Source organism: Solanum stenotomum, chromosome 3 (assembly GCF_019186545.1).
Source record: "Solanum stenotomum isolate F172 chromosome 3, ASM1918654v1, whole genome shotgun sequence".
NCBI classification, from domain to species: domain Eukaryota; kingdom Viridiplantae; phylum Streptophyta; class Magnoliopsida; order Solanales; family Solanaceae; genus Solanum; species Solanum stenotomum.
The window spans coordinates 16318153-16335633 of record NC_064284.1 but is presented as its reverse complement, the minus strand read 5'-3'; the positions used below and the strand labels follow the sequence as shown (position 1 = coordinate 16335633).

General features: G+C 33.6%; 2 protein-coding genes across 2 annotated transcripts; both read left to right on the top strand.

Annotated features, from left to right (window-relative positions):
- The first annotated feature begins 2490 nt into the window (after positions 1-2490).
- LOC125859973 (serine/arginine-rich splicing factor SR45a-like) lies at positions 2491-7480 on the top strand. Its single transcript, XM_049539832.1, has 7 exons — positions 2491-2620; positions 2709-2728; positions 5303-5425; positions 5757-5856; positions 6127-6276; positions 6895-6964; positions 7051-7480. The coding sequence occupies exons 1-7, from the start codon at positions 2618-2620 to the stop codon at positions 7239-7241; spliced, it is 657 nt and encodes a 218-aa protein (XP_049395789.1). The 5' UTR covers positions 2491-2617; the 3' UTR covers positions 7242-7480.
- Positions 7481-8599: 1119 nt separating this feature from the next.
- LOC125860315 (ankyrin repeat domain-containing protein, chloroplastic) lies at positions 8600-13190 on the top strand. The gene is made up of 7 exons (XM_049540245.1): positions 8600-9434; positions 11183-11259; positions 11501-11599; positions 11773-11871; positions 12216-12314; positions 12420-12518; positions 12759-13190. Exons 1-7 carry the CDS (start codon positions 8663-8665, stop codon positions 12870-12872), a joined length of 1359 nt encoding a protein of 452 aa, XP_049396202.1. The 5' UTR covers positions 8600-8662; the 3' UTR covers positions 12873-13190.
- The last annotated feature ends 4291 nt before the right edge of the window (positions 13191-17481 follow it).

Below are 17481 nucleotides of genomic sequence, written 5' to 3'. Positions count from 1 at the left end.
TTAGTCCTTGCTATGAAAAATGACACATTTAACTTGTGATTTGCTTAGTCTAGTCAAAGTTTGATAAAGGTGATTATAATCATTTGTCTCAACTAGTAGAAGGTGGTAAGTATTCTATACAATTAGTCGAGATGTAAAAACTTACCCAAACATCACCATCATTTTAAAAAAAATTGTCTCTAACTTTAATTAAAGATTATCCAATCAAGATTGGTTTTATATTTATTGAAGCCTCTTGCTATTAAATTCTGACTTGCATTTTGGTGTTGCACATTAGGATCTTTTACATCTTAAGTTTACTTGTCTAACACTTTAATGGGGTAGATAAACTCTCTAAGGCTTTATTTATTTACACTTAATAGATGTTTGGATGTAAATTGTTCAAATATTAGGTCATTATGTGTGTTTATTTTTTTCTAAAAAAAAATCAATTAATGGGTCTGAAAGGATCTGATTTAGTCAAATCTATGAGGGAGTCTTATTTCTATTCAGACTTTTTCTAAAACGCTAATTTACAGGGCAGTCTCAAAAAATTTGGGGGCCTAAAGTCAAACTTCATAGAGAGACCTTATTTTTTAGTTAACATATATAAATTAAATAATTATAACATACTCAATATATTTCTACAAGTGTAGTGTGGAGAGGTAGAATATACGCTGATATGATGAAATAAGTGCAAATAATATAAATTTTCAATGAAAAATGTATACTCATACAAAGTTAGATAGTGTTATGCTTGAGGAAAAGTTTATATACATATATGATATAATATATGTATGGTTATTTTTTTTTCTCTATATTTATGCTTGCCCTCTCCCCTCCCTCCCTCTCCATTATCAGCATCTGCCTACTCTCTTTCAAATGAGTGTTGAATTTTTTTCCTCTTGAACATGTTAGTTTTCAAAACTTTTTATAAGTAATAAACAAAGTACTTATAAAAAGTTTTGAAAACTAACTTGTTAAAGAGGGAAACAAAAGTCAAAACTCATTTAAAGAGAGTTGGCAAACACCCATAATGGAGAGAGAGGGGATAAGCGTATATATAGAGAAAAATAACGATATTTGAGCTTTATGAGGAAATAAATTAGCGTTTTAAAAAGAATCTAAATAAAAATAAGATTCTCTCATAAATCTATTCGAAATAGATTCTTTCAGACTCATTAATTGATTTATTTAAGAAAAATAAACACTCTAATGTTTGAACCATTTAGATTCAGACCTTCATTAATTGTAAAATAAATGAGGCCTAAGACTCTAATGGGGTAGATCTCTTTGTTTTATAAAAGAGCAATAAAAAGATGAAAAAAAGTTTGAAATATATCTGAACTTTGACCGAAATTGTTGTAACAATACCGAACTTTGAAAAAGACCTTTTACCCCTGCACTATTTAATAGTGCATTTTAAAGGTATATATGTGCCCACGTGGACATCATAAATATTGCATCATTATAAATAGTAACGTGTCCACGTGAGCATATATATACCTTTAAAATACGCTATTAAATAGTGCAGGGGGAAAAGGTCTTTTATAAGGTTTGGTATCGTAACAACAATTTCGGCCAAAATTAAAGTATTTTTCAGACTCTTTTTCCTAAAAAAAAAATGTAATAATTTATTTATTTTTCAATAGTGTTAATTAGCCACAGTTTAGTCGTGCCTAAATAGCGAATAAAGTTAGGTCAGGAAGGTGGTAAGCAAATGTTATGGATGTTTTTCCTTCAATTTTTTGGGACAAGTTAACACTTTGTTGGATGGTTTTTATGTATTATTTTATAATGCATTGTATGTATTGTACTATATTGTTATAATGAATACAAAATTTGAATAGATTGTATTGTTTTTCGTCTTACAAAATATAACATATCTATAATTTAAATGATAAATCTATTTAAAAAGTAGGATATAATAGAGCTACATTGAAAATATAGGATAAAAAAGATATATAATTACACTAAATAACAAATAAAGACAAATTAAGAAGAAAATATTAAGATAACGATGCAATCACACCAAATTGTTTTTTTTTTTTTACATAAAATGGGCTCTTTATCTAATGATAGATTTAAATAAGGGAAAAATGACAAATATACTCCCGAACTATCATAAATGGTATGAGATATCCTCCGTCATACTTTTGGGACATTGGTATCACTGTCGTCCAAAATCTAGAGCATATATGCCCTTTACTCTAACAGAAGACTAAATAGGGACACATGACACAATTTTATCCATCGATTCGATATTTAATAAATGTCGAATCGGTGGATAAGATTATGACACGTGTAGGTCTGTTAGTATAAATTAAAGGGTATATATGGCCTAATTTTTAGAGGGTAGGGACACTAATGTCCTAAAAATATGACGAAGATATCTGCATACCATTTACAATAATTCGGGGATATATTTATCTTTTTTCCCTTAAAACAAATAGGATATGATAAAATTTAAATTTAAGTAACAATCAAAACAAACATTATAACAACCATCCATCCAAACAAGGCGGAAGAGGAAATCTGTGCCCTTTCCCATCACATCACAGCACTTCACTTTCCCCCAAAGAAGCGTCTTGCAGCAAAATCGTTTGCTTCGATTTAGGGTTTTCTCGTATCCTGGGAAATGGTGAGCTCCCTCTCTTCTTACCTGTAAATGCTTTGATCCTTTTTCCTCTGATTTTCGCCAATTGATCTTATTTTCGAATTCTTTGCAGGCTGATTCTCCTCGCCAAAGGTTCGTCTTTGTTTCTTTCGCCAATTCTATATTTGATTTTTGTATTTATTGAACCATCTTTCTCTTAAAAATTGCTACTTGCATCTCTTTGTTGTAGTTACGGTTTTTGTTAAGTCCTTCATGTTTGATCGTTTTAGGTTAACATGTTTATGACTCCATAGATCTCGTTGGTTATGTGCTATAGAGTAGGATATATGCAGCTGGGACCATTTGAATAAGCTATTGTATGATTATGGTATCAATTTTGACTTAAATATTTACCTACTTTGAAGAAAAAAGTTGGACTAAGAAAACATGCATTCAGACAGCCAATTCACAAACTTTACTTCTTATACAATACAACCATAACAACAACATGTCCAGTGTAATTCCACAAGTGGGGTCTAGTTAGAGTGGGGTGTGTGCGGGTTAGAGAGATTGCCAAAGATAGACCCTCGGCTCAAGAAAAGTGTCTTACTTGATATGCTTTACTTTATATATGTCACTTAATTGCACTTTCTCAATGTTTTGTTCATATGCTTACCATAGTGAAGGCAAGTTCTATAGAATGGTTGTAAGACCAACAATGTAGGAGTGGATGTTAGGCCTCTGAAATTCTAACATATCCACAAGGTGAGTGTCGTAATGAATGCTGAGATGGATATGCAGTGATACAAGATTGAAAATAATCATACTCTACAGAATGTGCTAGTTAGTAGTAACACGCGTAGAAGATAAGATGGGGGACTGGCACTTAAGATGATTGATCATATCCTTACTGACCTCCTGATGCACCAGTTGGTGGTTTATAGCCGTGGAACCCAGGGGACAAGGTAGAACCTAAAATCGTATATAAAAGAATTTTGCCATAAGACATTTCTCGGAGTCTAGGAAAAGTACGGTACAATGAAAGAAAAATGACTGTAAAGGTGATAGCAGTTAGTTAGGATTATGTTTTAGGTCTAATGTTTGTTGGAGTTTATGTATTAGTAGAAAATGTGGAGAACTTCTGGTGCTAGTGAAACTAATTTTTTATAGTACTCCCTCTGTCCAATTTATGTGGCACTTTTCGTTTTTTGAGAGTCAAACAATTTATGTTTGACCAGAAATTTGCGCGTGGAGTCTTCAATTTTTTTGAAATGAAATTTATATATTTGTCAATTACGTAAAAAGTACTGTAAGTCACAATAATTGGCAATTCAAAATAATTAAAAGATATATGAAAAATTTACGGTCAAAGATACACTTGTTTGAATCTCAAAATTCGAAAAGTGCCACATAAATTGGGACGGAGGGAGTATTTGACAGAGAGGGACTTAAATGGAGTTACATAGACAACGGAATTCATATAGTCGTCCCCTACTTGTTGGTTTTGTAGTGTATTTGTACAATTTTAAATTTTGGTGTAAGAAAATCAGCCATTAAATTTGAGTAAGTTAGAAATGTTTCTTTCCAGCTCATTTAGAAAATGAATTATGATTTTGAACTTGGTTAACATACCTCTATTTTTTGATAACCAAGAATTCCCAAGAGCTAGTTGGTACATGGTTCTAAACTTTGTGTATGATCTCTAACTTTCTCCCTTAAGTATCAGGTTTTTGTCTGCGAAAGATTCGAACCATGACTTGTGCTTAACCCTTATGTCGCTCATCAATGATTTGTTGTTGTTGTTTAGTCCCATAAGTTGATTTTGACGCCTAATAGTGTAATAGGCTGAGTTAACTCAAAGATGTGATATAAATCTCTACTGGTTATTATTTTATGGATGACATAACTTAAAGATCAAACATTTAAAATCACAGTACCGGTGGTGGGTTGACTCTTTTACCATGATTAAAAAATGGACCTTGGACCTAATTTAATTGCAAAAGCTAGCTCATTATGTGAGGGTTGTTCAAGGCCATATAAAAAAAGGCAATCCCATTTCTTTCAATGAATGTGACATTCTAAGTATCAATATCATAGAATAACTATCCTACTCTTCCGGAAAGTTCTGATTTGTAATTGTCCACTCTCTTAGTTTATACTTTGATAGTCCACTTTTATGTTAACTATAAACATTGTAATTTTTTCTAGACTTATATTTTGAGCACAAATTATGTATTTTCCACAATTATAATTTATAAGTATGGGGTCAAATCCTAAGTAACTCTTGTGTTATGTCATGGCGAGTAGCTGGTTTCATTGGATGGTGGAAGTGTAATGGAGATACACTTCAAGCTATATTTTTGAGGTTTCTGGCCAATCTGTAGGCTTAATTGCTGGAGCATGTTATTTTTTGAATAATTTACATTTATCCAACTATACTGCTGTTATTTGGAGTGTCATTTCCTTATCCAAGTATAATTCTATGATTCATTCTGAACACTTTCTAAATGTATTCCAAGCATTGCGTTAATATAAAAAAAAAATCATGGATTTTAATATATAATTTTTTTTCCTGCTTTATGATATGTATGAAATTTTACCTGCAAAAAGATGATTTCATTCTTTGAGGGGTCCCTTTGATATATGTTGTTTTATGTCAATATGCTTTGTGCCATTTATCTTGTTTATTGTTGAAACTGTTTGATCTTATATTTTTCGGATGTCCAGGTATTCACGCTCTCCTTCTCCTTGGGAAGAAAAGTCGAGATCTAGATCTAAATCAAGGTCTAGATCTCCACCTGGGTCATATTCAAGGCCAAACGAAAGATCAAGGTCAAGAAGCCGTGGAAGGTTTGTTGGACCTTCAGCTTTACTCTACCTTAGCATTTTCTTTTTAACAGTGGTGTCCAAGCACCTTAACTATTCCACTAAGTACTTGCTAATGGGAACTCGTCCCACTAGGCAGATGGGAAGAAATCAGTTTAGTGTTTTCGTCTCTGGTGGTTTTTTTACCAATACCCACTTCATTGATCATTAGGACAGTGTCCTTGGGGCTTGGGTACAACCTTGCCTTAGTATTTATTATTGTAGTGATACATGCATATTCCCTGGAATTATGTTCGGGTTGTGTTGATTGGTTTGTTTTGAAGCTGCTTTTCTCGTCCTATATGACTTATTTCAGGGAAGAAGTTTCTAATCCGGGAAACACACTTTATGTGACTGGTTTGTCTTTAAGGGTCACGGAAAGGGACCTGGAGGAGCATTTCTCAAAGGAGGGGAAGGTTGGTTAATTTTAGTTAATGTATTAGTAGGTTACTTCCTCATTTCTTCTCAAGTTCCATCTCCTGCAGCTCTTCCTAGCTCACAGCAAGGTTTTTACCCTCCAAAATCACGTGTATTGTATTTTTCTTAAGGTTTATCCATAGTAGAGTCTGGTCAATGTGTAAACAAACAGATTGATTTATGGTGTTATCTTTACCAGAATAGCTTCCCATTATACCTGTATTGATTTTTTTGTTTTTTCTGAATTTTCTTTAAATTTTATTGACTAGGTGAAATCAGTTTTTCTTGTCATGGAGCCGCGTTCTCGGATTTCTCGTGGTTTTGCTTTTATAACGATGGATAGTATGGAGGATGCTAATCGTTGCATTAAACACCTTAATCAGTCGGTTCTTGAAGGCCGTTACATCACAGTGGAAAAGGTTAGCTTGTCTATGGAGTAGTAAACCCATTTGTTTCCTATTTGATTGCATATCTGTCTTCTTAACTTGGAGGTTTTCTGGCAACATTCAGAAAGACATTGCGTCAGCTTTGTTGGCAGCAATCAAAGATGATCAGTTCTTCCCTTGCAACATTATTACTCAGTTTGATCAATCGCTCGCTAAAACAGCTTTTCACATGCATCTGATCAACTAAACATAGCAACTATATTGCCAACAACTATACTACTTCAGCAAATTCTTTCAACTCTCAACTAATCAACGGTCATTATCAACAATCTAATCAGGCTTTTATGGTATTGGATACCTGGCATTGGTTTCTATCTTCCATCCTTCTTCCTGTGATAAAACATGTAAAAATAACTAAGCTGCTCTGTTTACACAAATTGAATGGTATTAGCATGTGCTTGTGCCACTCATTCACTAAGCATGGAAGGGAAAATAGATGAATCTGATTTCTTTGCCCATATGAGAGAATGGTGTGTTCATTCTTTATTACAACAGGAATTTCATTGTCTGATCTGGATACCCCATTTCTTTGGGATGTAAATGTACATTTTGTTCAGATCTCCCATTTTGAGACATATATCTATTTTTCAGTCTCGGAGGAAACGTGCAAGGACTCCTACGCCTGGTCACTATCTAGGGCTTAAGAACGCAAGGGATGACGGTGAGTGTTTCTAATATTATACAAGTTTGTATGGCATATTCAGTGTAATCATGGAAGTTCTTAACTACTGGTTGCTTTCTTCATAGGTTATCGTGGAGACCGTGGCAGGTATAGAGATCGTGAGGACTATGGGTACCGAAGATCTCCAAGGCATTCACCATATAGAGGTGGACGAGATTATTCACCTAGGCATTCGCCTTATGGGGGAAGGTCAAGAAGGGAGCGTTCTAGGTCATATTCTCCTTATGAAAGGAGCTATCCTCGTGGTCCCAGATAGGACTTTGTCAAGGCGTAATCCCCAATGGCAATGGAAAAGTGCTACAAGAATCTTTATAGTGTGGTTTGTCTAGGCTGGTGTGTTTATGTATTGTGCTTATCTCTAGCTGACTTCCTTATTGTACCTTAGTTTGCAACAAGGTTCAAGTACCGAACAGAATGGAATTACAAACCCTGGGAAATATAGTTCTGCTGCTGATTTGATGGAACTTTAATTGAAAATTTGTGATTTTTGTATCATAGTTTGCATTGCTTCTAGAGGGAATCAGTATGTTAGAAGAAGAAATGATTTGCACGAATGACCAAAATTAGGGAATATTTCACGAGCCAGGTTATTGAAGTGTATGACACAACTTGTTGTAGAACTTTGGTTTTTTCTTGTTCCCCTTATTCCTTGGGAATGATATGTTCAAGATACCCTGTGTTGGAGTAATAAATAAAAATAGAGGGTAATTTTGACCCTTTCTCCCGGTTAGACAAACGGATCAAAACTTCAAGATCACCCTTATACTGTCATAATTTCGCCCATTATTATTTGCACCATCTATATATTTATTATAAAGTTATGCATAAATAGGGCAATGTGACACTTCTCTCATTGTAATTTATCATTAATTTTTTTTGTAAGATTGACATTTTCTCTTTTAACTAATTTTCTGATTAAAGAATTAGCTATATTCTAACTTATTTAATCAAATGATCAATAAAGTTATTTAATTAATGTATGTTACATATGTTTTTTGTTTTATGTAATTTATTAGGTTTATTTAATTAGCTGACCAGTAAGGTTTGGTAAGAAGCCCTTGAAATTATTAAAAACTATTTAGTTTGCTAATTTCAACATCTTAGCAACTTCCTCCTTCTGGCAGTGCATTTTTCATTTTGTAGGAAACAAAAGTTCACCCAAACAAATGAGAAGAGAATGAAGTTGGGAAAAGGAATGAAGCCTTTTTTGGCATATGAGGTTTGCTAACCTTGTGTTATAATTCTGCTCTATAATTCCTATAAATAGAGATGAGATTTGAGAAGCCATAATTTAAATATACTTGAAAATATTTATTTGAAGAATAATAAAGCACTATTTTAAGACGAGAGGGAGTTGCTCCAATCCGAAGGTTGCGAGTTCGAGTCACCAAGGAAGCAAAAAGGGTGGGAGGATGGTAAGCACGCTTCACTTCCAACTCGAAGGTTGCGAGTTCGAGTCACCAAGGGAGCAAAAGGATGGAAGCTCCTAGGGTAGGGAGGGTAAAAAAAAAAAAAAATACTCTTTTATTTTTTTTTTTGGTATTTTTTTTTTACTATACTTTCTTGCTTCATATTGTTAATCTTTTAGCTTAATTTTACTTAAAATCTATTCCGAATAAGTATGAGCTAGTTTAAAGAGCAAAATCCAGTTTCGTCTTCGTCGTTTCTATCTTCACCATGTCACCAACAGCTATCCTAAACCCTCGAATCCCAAACTTCACTCCATTTCCTCTATACAAACTTCAATTCCTCAACTTACCTCCTTCATTTCCCAAAAACACTTTTCGCTCCCAAATTCCTCCTCATTCTCTCAAGTTCTCCCTTCAAAACAACTCGCAGCAACCCCACTTCCCCCTCGAAGACGAAGAACACGTAATCGGAGACTGCATAGTGTTTGAGGAAGGAATTTTCGACGACCCTTTTGTTCAAAAATCCGACAACAACCAAAATAAGCCACAAAACAACAATAAGAAGAAATCAGCAGAAATTCAATCCGAGAATTTAATTCCTGAAGAGTGGGTTGAAGTTCAGAGGGAAATTAACATTACTAAGAAGGAAAGGCGTAAGCTTTCACAGCAATTGGAGTTTGGGCAACGTGCAGAGAGGAGGAGGCTAGAGTTAATGCCAATTGGTAGTAACAGTAATGCTAGAGGCAGTAGTATTGAGGATTATTTGAAAGCGAGAGAAGAAAAGTTGAAGCAATTGAAGCCGCTTGTGCTTGAAAACCCAGATTTTTTAAAGGTTAAAAGGGATAAGAATGAGAAGAAGAAGAAGAAGAGTGATGCTGAATTGAGTGAAAGTGAAGAGGAGAATTCCGTTGTGAGGGTTTCAAGTGAAAGGGTGTTGCCAAGAGATCCTAGATCAGCGGTTTATGGTGGTGGATTAGAAGATATTAAGGAGTTCTTCAACAGTGGGATTTATGAGGCCAATGCGGCTAAAAGCCCTGAAGGTATGGTTTCTTTATGTTTGGGTAGGTTGAATTTGTGGAAGTGCTTGGAGGAATCTGTTATGCATATTTTTAGCGGAGTGAAAGGGTCAAAACCACACCTGAAGTTCCTCTTTTTTTGAGTTCCATACCTGAATTTTAAGGTGTGCAAGTGAGTTTCCTACGTGAATCATCACCAAGTATTTACCAAAAAAGACACCTCAACTATGAATTGTTCTCTTCTCCTATCGGAACGATGGTGATAGTTTAGGTAGCAAACTGGCATGCCTAATAGTTTAGGTATGAAACTCGAAATAACGGATTACTTTAGGTGTGTTTTTTACCATAAACTCATTTTAGTACTTAAAATATGTACTTTCTGGTTCCAATTTGGACATGCATTTCACAATTTTTAGGAAATAATGTGTACATTTCTGCAACTACATAATATTTACTAAAAAAAATCAGTTTTGACACTTAAAAGTACATTTAGGTTGTCAAAGAATGTTTTGATTCTCCAAATAGTGTTATATAAAATGGGATAAAGGAATACCAAACTCGGGCTCCTCTCTGTTGAACCAAACAGTCGACTGGGAGTTGTTGAAAGAACAGTTTGACTCTCCAAATAATAGTATCATGTAAAACAAGATGGAGAAGTATTGAACTCAGGCTATTCCATTGGATTAAGAGAGGGCTGAGTTAAGATAGTTTACCTGTCAGCTTTTTAAGGCAATTAACCTTTTGGACGAAAATGTTATAGTATATACTTGTTTTAGATTGAGATAATGTTAGTAATAAACAATTCCATTGTTACAGACTAGCCTAGTAAAGCATCTGATCACTAATCTAAGTTGAATTTTGATTTTTAAACTATTGAGTTTGTTCTTGGGTCACTGTTGACTAAGTTGAGTTGATTCTTTCCAATTTGGCATTGTTGACTTGGATGTCAGAAGTGCAAAGATAAATGTTGATACTGAATATTCATGAAGGCCCTAACTCTTGATTCGTGTGTTTTATCATAGCATATAGAATAAGGTTAATCCTCATTTCCTTTCTTCTGGATTGTTATTACTACACGTATATATTGTTTGCCAGTGGTGATATAAGCATCAATTACCACATTCAGTTGGGAGTTTGAAACTGTTAAATCTTGAAACACTAGAAGCTATTTGCCTGCCAATATGTCGAAGTATATTGATGTTTCTAAAAGATAAAAACATATGGATGGATTGATCCAGAAGTACTAAAGTAGATGTCTATGGCTCGCTTGAAGTTGTTATCTCATACTTGTAGCATTTTTTCGATGCCCATTACTTGAATGGAATTTAGCAACTATCAGAAAAGAAACAAGATTTTGGACAAGATGCAAATCTGCTTAATTAAGGTCCCTGTTATATCATAATCTCCTGACTTCTCAACGTTCAGCCTGGAGAAGTTTTGAGGAATGCTATTTTTGAAGAAGTTCCTCTATCTACATTGGTCTATTTTTGTTTCCAAATTTAAGATATAAATTCCTGTCAAGCTTATATTGCTTTAGGCTAGTATTTATTTACTGGTGTCCACTATTTGTCGTGCTAACTGGATTTGCATGCATATTATATGTTTTTCCCCTGTCATTGAATTGGACAAATTCAGTAGTAATGTACACCTTTTATTTCAAACTCTTTTCCACAGGCTAATATGACCTTTTGGTCATATAATTGAGATGTTATTTGTTCCCTCTTTAGGGCATCATTCAGAACTCAACGTTTTTGGTATACTAATCTGTGTAGGTCCTCGTAAGCTGTTCACTACAGAGGAAAAGTTCCTATTAAACAAGCGGCATCCTGATCTGGTGCCTGCTACCTCTGTAAGCTCCTGCCTTATGTGTTCGCTTATATATTGGTGTTAGTGAAATGTATTTATATGTTTTCTCCTATAGTGGTTATTCTCACTTACGCATTGTGTTGAAGCTGATCATTTTACACTGTTCTATTTCTACATTTTTGTTCCTGTGCAAGCTTGTTTCAATCTTCAATGCACTTTGTGCAAGTAATCCTCTTATTATAGATGGTTTAGATTGATTCCTGAATTCTACCAAAACCTTGCAGGAAAAATGGCAGCCTCTACATACTTTAGCTGCCTCAGGAGAGTTTTACCTTCTCACCTCTTTGTTGAAGCATGTTGTTGATATTAATGTTCCAGATAAGGTACAAAATGAGTGACATGTACCGGTAGAATGGTCCTTTCTGTTCTGCCATATTTGTTGTTTATTAATATATTTTTAATTATATACCAAATAATTTTATAGCTATGCAAGCAGTGTCTTCTTTTTCTAGCTCCTATTGAGTAGTTGTTTTTTCTTCTTTTTTTTTTTTTACAGGATGGATTGACAGCTATCCATAAAGCAATTCTTGGCAAGAAGCAGGCTATTTTTAACTTTCTTTTAAGAGAATCTGCAAATCCACTTATACGTGACAAAGTGAGCACAACCTTCTGCAAATGCTTGGCAATTTACATTCATGTTGGTTCTTTTTCATTAACATCCATGTAACCATTATTCCCGTGTCAATTCAGATTGAGTTATCCTTTTGTTTTTCTTCTCTCCCCTTGACCGAGACTCTGTCTCATACTAAACCACATATCGAGTGTCCTTTTGTTCTCTTCTCCCAGCATTGTCCGATCTGTCCTTACTGAACTACATTTCAGTCTAAGCTTTGTTGTCAACCATAAGAATCAGCTATATGATTTTTGTTCTATATGAACTTTTGGATAACCAGTGTTGCGGCTTGTTATTAGTTTAATAATCTTCTTGATTTATTACAGGATGGAGCCACGTTGATGCACTATGCTGTTCGAACGGCATCCACTCACATGATAAAAATCCTTCTCTTGTATAATGTTGATATAAACCTCCAAGATCATGTACGGCTAATTAATTCTTTAATGTCATCTTGAAATACATTTTTTTGGTGTACTCGTATGTGCTCCAGTATAGATTTATGAACATTGAATGACTTTCTCTTTCAGGATGGATGGACACCTTTGCATCTAGCTGTTCAATCCCGTAGAACCGATATAGTGAGGCTTTTGTTAATCAAGGGAGCTGACAAGACTCTAAAGAACAGGGTAAATTCTATTGCTGCTTTATCATTTTGAACTCTTATGTTTTAATGCTTTTGCTTCTTCAGATCTCATAGCTTTGGTTCATATCTAGAATGTATACGTCCTATCTGCTGTTTTAGAATGTAGGCAAATCGAGATGATATATATTCTTGTATGTATGGTTTTAGATCTAGGTTCTTTCTTTTCTTTTAATATCTCATGGCCTTTGTTTCAATTTGAGAAACGAACATTGTTATGTAGCAGGATGGTCTTACCCCACTTGACATTTGCCTCCATTCTGGTCGAGATATAAGGACGTATGAGCTTATCAAATTGTTGAAACAACTTCCCAAGGTTCCAATAGTTGGTCTGACCTAAAAATGCAGCTGCTTAGTACGAAATTGGCAGATGGCTAGCAGTTTGGAAGTGCCAGCTTTGAGTTTGGCTCTTTTATGTCGCACCCCAAGTTATTTGTACGACACTTGTCCCCCTTGGGGGTTGACCCGGACCTGAGAAGCAGATTCAGATTTATGCTTACACTGGTAGGAGAGGAAATTTCACTTTTTAGTTCTCACATTGTACTACACTGCACCATAGTATGTGTAAATAGAACTGTATATTGTTACTTAGACATTGGATTACAGAACATTTTTGCATTTCAACTCTCAGTGATAAAAAAGGTTGTGATACTTGAAATGTTAGGATGATATTTATTTCTTTCATCTTTCCAATAGTTGTGGTGTCTAAACTAAGGGTGGCAATGGAACCGGGAGGTACCGGTTCCGGTTCCGGTCCGTTCCGGTCCGTTACCGGTTCCGTCTCGGTTCCGGATAGTGCCGGTTAGATCCGGACTTGTTCCGGTCCGGGAGGGGTAACAATTATAGATATTTTGCAAAACTATGGAATTTGTGATAAAATAAGTAGTGTCACATTAGATAATGCTTCTAATAATAGTAATGCTGTTGAAATACTAAAACCGTCTCTTTGCCCTATTTATATTGATGGTTTTCATATTAGGTGTGCTGCACACATATATAATTTGATTGTTAGAGATGGTATAGCAATATATGATGATGGTTGCACAAAAGTTGAAACTGCATGTCATTTTATTTTTAAATGTCAAGTTAAGTCTAGACGTAGAGATTTTGAAAATCGTTGTCGTGAATTTAATCTTCCACCTAGAAAAATTCCAAAATCAGTGTGTACAAGATGGAATTCTTTATTTGAAATGCTTGAAGTTGCTTATGAATATAGGAAACCTTTACAAATGGTTTGGAATGCTCATAATTCAAATATGACATATAGACTTGATGATAATGATTGGAATGACATAAAAGAACTTATAGAATTCTTAAAAGTTTTTTATTTAACTACAAAAAAAATATCTGCACTTTATTATCCAACTATTTGCTCTGTTTTACCTAATATTTGTGCTATTTCTACTAAATTTTATAAATTCAAAAATAAACCAAGATTTGAACAATCTGTTAAGAAAATGATTGAAAAATTTAAAAAATATTTTATTCCTATTCCTCAAATTTATTTAACTGCTTGTTTGTTAAACCCACATTACAAAGATGAAGGTGCATCACGAATGGTTGATAAAATATATTTTAATTTGGGTATTGATAGTGAAGATGATGAAACACCTAGTTGTCAAGATGTTAAAGATAGTATAAAAATTGAAGCTAGAAAATTGTACGACTTGTATAATTCTAATATAAGGAATGTAGTACATAACGAAGAGCCTCAAAGTTCTAGGAGTAGATATAATAATGAAGATGATATTGATGATATGATAGATTGTATTATTGAACTTTCTCATAATGATAGAAATGATTTTGATGCATATATTAATCAAAATACAGAACCTACTACTATTGATCTTCTAGAATGGTGGAGCAATCGCGGCAAAGGATTTCCAAAACTACAACCGGTTGCTCGAGATGTGTTAGCTATTCAAGCATCTTCAGTAGCTTCGGAAGGCGCTTTTAGTGCAGCAAGATTTCAAATTGGAGAGCATAGATATTCATTAGCAGCAGATAGCTTGGAGATATCCGTACTATTTAGAGATTGGATTAATGGCGAGAGAAGGAGTTATGGTCGTCCACCTCTACCGACCAAATTTGAAAATGACGTTGATGAAATAATGCTAGATTTTAGTGATGACGGCATTGATGCAATGGAAGAACTAGCTAATCAACCAATTCCAGAGCATGTTACTAGAGAAATGTTAAATGATTTAAAAAAAGATTTCCTTGGTAGCATGAACTATTAAATTTAAATGTCTATTAGTATGAGTATAATAATTCGAGGTCTAATTCAAACAGAACCCTTCCTAGAAGGTGGCTGTGTAGATTAGATTTTTTAATACTCTACTAATATTTTGTAACTCAACTTGTACTATTTAATTAATATTAATAAAAGTATAGGCTATTCGCCTTAATTTTTTTTTATTATTGTCTTCAAAAGTTCAAATTTAACTTTTAAAGTGTGAAATTTAAACTTTTATAGTTTTAAAGTTTTAAATTTTCAAACTTTTAAAGTGTGAAATTTAAACTTTTATAGTTTTAAAGTTTGAATTTAAATTTTCAAACTTTTAAAATTTAAACTTTAAAGTGTGAAATTTAAATTTTTATAGTTTTATAGTTTTAAAGTTTATAATTCAAATTTAAATTTTCAAACTTTTAAAGTGTGAATTGTGAAATTTAAACTTTTTATAGTTTTAAAGTTTGAAATTTGAATTTAAATTTTCAAACTTTTAAAGGGTGAAATTTAAACTTTTATAGTTTTAAAGTTTAAATTTAAATTTTCAAAGTTTTAAATTGTGAAATTTAAACTTTTATACTTTTAAAAGTTTGAAAGTTTGTATTTAAAACTTTAAAAGTATAAATTTTTAAGTGTAATATTCCTAATTTTTTAATTTTAATAAAAAAATATAATTTATAATGGTTGGACCCGGTTTCCGGTCCGGTCCGTTACCGGTCCGGGACGGGTAAACGTATTTTTTTCCGGAATTACCGGTTCCGGTCCGTCCCGGTTCCGGTTCGGTTCCGGCCCGTGGTGCCCGGTTCCGTTCCGGTTCCGGAACGTCCCGGTCCGGTAGTTCCGTTACCGGTTCCGTTGCCACCCTTAGTCTAAACTAGCATGCTCACACCACTTTTGACTTTATTAGGTACCTACATTTTCTCATCAGTACATTCATCGAGTAACTTTGCCCTCCAAAACTAAGATAAATATAAACAACCTTGCTTCCTTGTATTCGCTGCGATTTCATCCACACACTCTTGAGTGCATGACATGATTTCCATCTCATCCAAGCAATTTCTAACTAGTATATTTGACACCAATTCTGTTGATTAACATATTTAACCAAGGAGATGTCTAGCTTAAAACTTTAGCAGTGGTCATGTTACGAGTGATTGTTCCAAAGTTAAATTTTGCATCAATCTATACGAGTGATGGTTCTGAAGTTAACTATACACTTTAACTTCACGAGAATCTTACTAACTCCTCCTAGATATTTTTAAAGTGGAATATATAGCCCTTTAAAATGTCACACCCAAACTTGTGTTAGGTAGTGAATGGACGCTCCTTGCCACGTAATATATTTCAAAGAGTATTCTTTTTCTCTATTCTATTTTTTTTTCTTTTTCAGACCTTTTCTTCTTTTCCTTTTCTGTGAATTTGTTAGTAAAGTTTTACTACCTTGCAAATACCAAAAGTCTACCAATTAACCCAACACCCCCCTCCTTCCTACCATTAATACTATCCTACCATTGATACTAAATATTTGTTTCACATAAAACTTCACATATTTCTCCAATGAGAAAACACAAGTTGTAACTTTTATCACATAGGGGTTACCTCCCCTATGTGATTTGCGAGCTATTGCATAGGAGCGGAGGTTTTATCCTGTGCGCACCCAAAGGGTAGCGGCTGCGGGTTTCCCTTGTCATCAAAAAAGAAAACATGTATTGGACATATATAACACTGTGTGCTCATATTAAACACATTTCAGAACTTGTAAAATCACATAATGTTCACTTTTTTTTAATTCATAAACGTCTAATTTAAATCTTGTCCTTATTAAAAGATTGAAGTTTCATGCAAAATAAATATTCAACTATTATTAATTGTTGTCCTATTTTAAAATATTATTTTTATCTGCTAGCCACCTCAGCGATCTGATCGTCCTTCTATTTATCACTATCAATCACCTTTTTTTCTTTTTTTTTTGCTTGTTTTGATGATCTCGTATCATAGCCACTATCATCTATTCCATCATCTTTTCTGACTGAATCATCAAAGCACACAATTTTCACCTTTTTTTTTAATTCGTAAAAGGTTAAATGCCTAATTTATGTCTTCTTATTAGCAAAAAATGTAAAACTCTATGTAAAACAAAAATACAATATGACTATCTTTCTTAGGCATTTTAAAAATAATATTAAAAATACATTAAAAAGATAGTCATTAAGGGTGTGTTTGGTAGGAAGGAAAGCATTTTTTGGAAAATATTTTCCAATTTTCTCATGTTTAGTTGGGTTAAATGTTTTCCAAATCAACTCATTTCCTCAAATTTAAGGAAAATGACTTCCCTTCAAAACTTAAGGATAACATTTTCCAAAATTCTCTTCCAACTTCAAATTACAATTTTTTTTGTTAAAAAAATCAATTTATTTTGTCCCTACCCTCAAACCAGCCCCCAACCACCCCCCAAAAAATAAAATAAAATTTAAAGCTTGTTTTTAAAAAAATGTTTTTAACTTCAATTTTTTTACCTCACCCTCACTCCTACCCCCAGCCCTCCACCACCACCCAAAAAAAAAAAAAATATTAAAGGTTGTTTTTAAAAGATATTTGTAATTTTAATTTTTTATTTTTTTACCCCCCCTCACCCCATCAGCCCCCTCCCCCTTCAAAAAAATAATAATTTAAGTTTGTTTTTTAAAAAATAATTTCTACTTCAAATTTTTATTTTTTC